General features: G+C 44.2%; 1 protein-coding gene across 1 annotated transcript; it reads left to right on the top strand.

Moving 5' to 3' along the window:
* Positions 1–558: 558 nt before the first annotated feature.
* Positions 559–5,525, top strand: rgra (retinal G protein coupled receptor a; the record flags this gene model as incomplete). Its single annotated transcript, XM_084471053.1, has 7 exons — positions 559–637; positions 996–1,152; positions 1,657–1,778; positions 2,530–2,683; positions 3,067–3,184; positions 4,662–4,775; positions 5,373–5,525. 7 exons carry the CDS (start codon positions 559–561, stop codon positions 5,523–5,525), a joined length of 897 nt encoding a protein of 298 aa, XP_084327179.1.
* Positions 5,526–6,108: the final 583 nt, after the last annotated feature.

Raw genomic sequence — 6,108 nt, 5'->3', positions numbered from 1 at the left:
TGTAATCATTAACGACCTATTCGATTGATCAATAATCAATCAATCAATCAATCAATCAACAATCAATCAACAATCTCATAATGTTGTCCTTAGGCTATATAGTCCTACATCATTGCAGTAACGACCGTTTTGCCTATAATTATAATATATCATCATCCTCATGGACACCTGTTGTCGTTACAGAAGTGAATATGTGAGTGGGTTCAGACATTGGATCAGACATCAGGAACGGCAGCGGTGGTCGCGCACACACACAAAGGCTTGTTGTGTAACTAATTGAGGGCTTTTATCTGCAGCGGCGGGCGAACGCGCATTAGGGTGGTGGGTTGTGCTGCTACGTTCATTAAGGCATTCTTCTACAGATTTGTCCAGAAAGGTGGGGAGGGGGAGAGGGGGGCTTTACATAATTACATGCATGCTTTTCACGTGAAATACCCCTTTAAAAGCCCCGTTTCCTTGAGGCATATTGAGGCACATCAAGGCACATCATAACAAGTGGAGAGTAAGCAGCGAGTGGTCTCTCTCTGGTCTCTGTTAGTGTAACACTTCGCCGTCAGGATGGTCTCGGCTTACCCTTTACCGGAGGGCTTCTCGGACTTCGATGTTTTCTCCCTGGGATCATGTCTGCTCGTGGAGGGTAAGCATCGGGTTTGGGTTTGTGAATGACTTCATCCCAAAACAATGCGATGTATTGTTGTTATTGTCCTCATAATGTGTTTAACCCATGACCGGACCCGGCGCCCGTCGGTCTTGGGTTAACAAGACGAGAGGAATAGGAGCACAGATAGGGCAATGTTTACGTGTAATGCATGTGTCATTACCTCAGCAGCAGTGCATATGCCATGGATAAATGTATGGCTACGTAGCCTAGGCAGTTTTTTTAAACAAAACGTAGGCTATACTTATATTGCGCATCGCCGGGCGCACTGAGTGTGTTAATTTGAATTGATGCTCATGATTTGGAGGCTAACGTCTGTATATGTTGTTATGACCAGGACTCCTTGGAATCATCCTCAATGCCGTTACTATCGTGGCTTTCTGCAAAGTGAAAGAACTGAGGACCCCCAGCAATTTCCTCGTTTTCAGTTTGGCAATGGCTGATATTGGAATCTCCATGAACGCCACCGTCGCGGCTTTCTCCAGCTTTCTGAGGTGAGTGACGTCACGTCAACGTTCTGTTCAATACTCGACTTGTTACTATCGCTATAGACAGGGATGTGGGTAGGCACTGAAAGGCGCCGTGGTTAGAGCAATGCGTCAGCTGCTTTGTCAACACTTGCTGACTTTAACACACAATGCAATAGGGTTGATGATGTTATATGTCGATTAAAAGTCAACAAAGGCCATTCATCAGTAACGCCACTACGCTCCATTCACCAGCAACGCTACTACGTTTTGTTTGTTGTTTTCTGGGGAGCTCTGTCCTGTGCTGCTAAATCCTTGTCAGGTGATGTACAGAGGGGAGGGGGAGAGATGATGAGAGTTATAGAATCACTACGGTTCACCAGCTTCCACACTATCCATCATTTGATAAACACATGGGTCAAAGGCAGAACAATTCAATTAAAATTCCCTATATTAACCCTCTGTATGACATATTTATTGAATTGTTTCCATTGTTTAACAGCTATGTCCACTTGTACTGTGTTTCTGAAGGTACTGGCCGTATGGCTCCGATGGTTGCCAGACCCACGGTTTCCAAGGTTTCACAGCAGCTCTTGCCAGCATCCATTTTGTTGCTGCCATCGCATGGGACAGATATCACCAGTACTGCACCAGTAAGCCTCAATTAATCATCTCCGACAGACCCAATTCATCACCCTTAGCCATAGCCTCTTGTGAAGATTAAACTCAATAGGAGATCATTATTTCCCAGACATCAGCTACACACAAGGCTATTTGTGTTTGCCAGTCCATTTATAGCCAATGCTTAGGCAGTCTAAGGGCTTTACTATAGGTCTATTTAACAACCACATGTGGAGGCACATTGAAACAACTGTGAGCCCAACACCCCATCAACTACCAAGTGGAAGAAAGGGGCCAACCAGGGAGACACACTACAATCAAAACAATAGCATTTAAAGGCCAACCCTCTGGGATGGACAGTGAAGTTAAGGTCCAAGAAACGTCATTGTCATTGTACAGCTGTACAAGACCACAACACAACCCAATTACAATGGTAGTCCCTGGCATTAACATAGAATTGTAAAATAGATCAAATTGTTGGACATTCAAAACTACTAGTCAATATTTTTTATTCATGTGTTATATACATATATATATATATATATATATAGGGTTAGATATAGGGTTAAATATATAAATCCCAACACTGCTAGTTGTTCCAATCCTATAAAGTAATCAAATTACACAGTTTATTATCATTTATAGCATAGCTATTTTAGCTCCCAGTGGCACATCGACTATTCTATATATTTACTAACAAGCGCCATTCTTCATCCTCATCTTATTAATGTATTGTTAATGTAGGATTCCCTAATAAACGTGTTCTTCCATTGTGTTCCCCAGGGACCAAGCTGCAGTGGAGCAGTGCCATCACTCTGAGTGTGTTCATCTGGCTGTTCAGCGCCTTCTGGTCCGCCATGCCCCTGATCGGCTGGGGAGAGTATGACTACGAACCCCTCCGGACCTGTTGCACCCTGGACTACACCAAGGGAGACCGGTAAGACACAGTCTCAAAGTGCTTCACAGGCCATGTTTATGACCCCACCCTGAGCCTAGCCCGAAGGGCAAAAACAAGCACAAACAAAGGACGAAGCTTTGAGAATGAAAACAGGAGGGGGATTCTTCCTTCCTGCTTCGGGGGAATGTTAGGCAGTGCTTATCCAAAAGTATTTCCGTTGGCACAAGGGATGGCACTAGAGACCATAAATTCAATCAACTTGTTGAATTGGCAATAAAGTCTTGAATCTTCAATCTAGTCCTATTCTTCTGCTGTGACACTCACATTCCCCATCAGGGAGGAATAAACTAGATATTGTATCGTCTTACCTTTGTTTGCGAGCGACATGAAAAACAATGATTGTGATTGTCCCTGTTGTGTAGGAACTACGTCTCCTACCTGATCCCCATGTCCATCTTCAACATGGTGGTCCAGATCTTCGTGGTCATGTCCTCCTACCAGTCCATTGACCAGAAGTTCAAGAAGACCGGAAACCCAAGGGTGAGAACCCACTTCAGTGCACCAGAACTACCATGACCGCCTCACCACCACGATCACCACCCCCTATCACCACACACCATCTCCACCACCATCACTACCATGACCGCCTCACCACCACCATCACCACCCCCTATCACCACACACCATCTCCACCACCATCACTACCATGACCACTATCATCCCCACAACTCACAACACTAACACCACCACCACCAAGAGCAACTACAGCCCTACCTCCACCACCACCATGACCACTATCACTTCCATCACCACCGCAACAACCCTTACTACCATCTCCACCACTACCATATCCATCACAACCATCTCCACCATCTCCATACACAATATCCACCTTCACTGCATACAACCAACTGTAGGGCCCTATCTCATCTGTCCTCCTCTTGTCCTAGCTCATAGTAGTAATACCTGGAGGAGAGACAGAGCCTCCTAAGCCCTTAACTCTGCCCTCCAGCAAGAGACGAAGATCTTTCAGCATGACTGAACATCTTGTTTTCATTGCTTGGTAGAGGAGCTGAATGAACTGAGGCAATCCAGCATATATATATGTAGGTCATGGCTGCAGGGGAAACCAGCTTTAGTGTCTCAGTGTGTGTCCAGTAGTGGGTTGTGTGTGAAAATGACAATGTAAGTAGACAGGGTGTGAATAGGGGGCCCTGCTCGTGGGCAACCTCAGGCCCTGGATCAGGCCTTTGGAGTATTTGTTGTTGCATAAGCTCATTACTCGCATCTATCTGAGCGGCACATTTTACAACCAAGCACAAAGAGGCAAAGAGGCTACACTACACACACACATTCCTCAAGAGAGGAATGTGTGTGTGTTAGTTACGTAATCTCTTGCTGATGTTGTTGTTGGTTACATCCAACTCCAAGACACAACAACATATCGAATGAAGTAGGTGTTGAGTATCGGCTGCAGTAATGTCAGGACAAAGCAGAGTTAAACATGAAACTCCATAGCAGTGATGAAGGGGAGGTGATGGGAGATGACCAGTGTAAATACACTACGACTTAGAGCCCTGTTCACAGTGAACCTAGATTGAGATTAGACCTCTCTCTGCACAATAGCTAGTTTCTTTTGGGGGTTAATTCCCCTAGTTTTATCCTAGACATGTGACCAGAAGCCATGCATGCAAATGAGCCTTCAGGGTCTTATTCTGTAATCTTTTCTTTATTGTCACAAGGGCACCATTTTGTTCTCCTGTTCCTATTCCTCTCCCCCAGTGTTTCCTTTCATATTCTTTCTTCCACTCTCTCTCTCTCACTCGCTCGGTCACTCACTCACTCATATGCTTTATCTCCTCTCTCTTAATGCCCAACCCCCCACCTATTATTTTGTATTCAATACTTTAGTATTTTCCACATACTCACTCACACACTCCATTATCTGCACACACCATCTCTCACAATTGTTTCTCCCTCTCTCTTTCTCTCCATGGGTTGATGTATGGATCTGCAGTTCAATGCCAGCACCCCTCTGAAGACTCTCCTGCTCTGCTGGGGTCCCTATGGAATCCTGGCCTTCTACGCTGCTATTGAGAACGCCACACTGGTCTCACCAAAGCTGAGGATGGTAAGGAAACCTTTAACCTTTGACCTATCACTACCGACTTTGGATAAGATGGATAAGATTGATTTCCTGAAACAATCAGAGAAGAGATTCGCCGGTTGGTCAAAAATAAGCTGGGAGCAGTGTCAAACTAGATTGGCTTATACAGAGGCGCAGTTCACTCAAAACAGAGTTTCTCACAGAGCATTTCACACACTAATAGCTGATGGATGGCCATGTAATTTGTAAGATACTACACTGAAATAATACCAATCGCATACAGTGAAATATCAAACTCAAGTAAACTCCCTTCTGGATGGAAAATGATGAATTGAATGTCTGAATCTGGTTAAGACAGGCAAAAGATATCTCGATGCACCTCTTTAGATGTATATAATTATCTAATAGCCAGTTACCACTTTACTTAACAGTACATATACTATTTATTCCCTGGTCGTTCTCTGAAATGTGATATCATAAGCGCTCATAGTCAACCTCGCCTCATAGCCTATTTGACAACCAAAATCCGAAATAGAATATCTGTTCATTCATTCATCCATTCATTCAATCATTCATGTATGGGAAGTATTTGAAAGTGTTTGCGTGCCTGTGCTCCTACAGATGGCTCCTATCCTGGCCAAGACGGCGCCCACCTTCAACGTGTTCCTGTATGCCCTGGGAAATGAGAACTACCGCGGGGGCATCTGGCAGCTCCTCACCGGGGAGAAGATCGTGCCTCAAGAAGTGCCTCAAATTGAGAACAAGTCCAAATAAAAACTCAAGTAGTACGCTCACTGCCCTGTCATTTCTCTTTGGAAGGTACTTTTGATATTTTTTGTTTGTTTGTTTGGAGGTTGTGCGTGCTCGTGGGTGTTGTGTATGTGTACAGTGGTTTGGTGGAGTGTGTATCATGGATTCATTCGTCGGTTACTACTGCTGTGGCCCCTGTAACGTTAAAGGGCCCCTATTTCGCCTATTTTCTGGTGCGCCCTCGTGGACTGTCTGTCAGACATCAGGATGGACACTTCCACTTGTGATTTGACAAATGGATATATTTATAAGTGGCTTGTAATCAGCCAAACGCCTGGTGGTAAAATAGGGGCCCTTTACTTAAATAGTCTACATCCAGAAAGTATTTCACGTAACACAGCTATTTGCACCAGCATTTCTGCCACTGTCCTAGTTTAATGTTTAATGTTAATACAGGAAAAAGTTTTAAATCACCCTTGAGTGTCAAGCAGATTTGCCACTGTTATTGCAGGGTTTAGTGTCGTACAATTTTGACATGATTAGTTTTATTTTATGATCCATGTACTGTATGTTTAAATCCATTCCAAGGTTGATGAAATAGATTGCA

The sequence above is a fragment of the Micromesistius poutassou genome (assembly GCF_964030765.1).
Source record: "Micromesistius poutassou genome assembly, chromosome: 7".
Classification (NCBI taxonomy): domain Eukaryota; kingdom Metazoa; phylum Chordata; class Actinopteri; order Gadiformes; family Gadidae; genus Micromesistius; species Micromesistius poutassou.
Note: the sequence above shows the minus strand (reverse complement) of the source record. Positions and strands in the feature narration are given on the sequence as shown.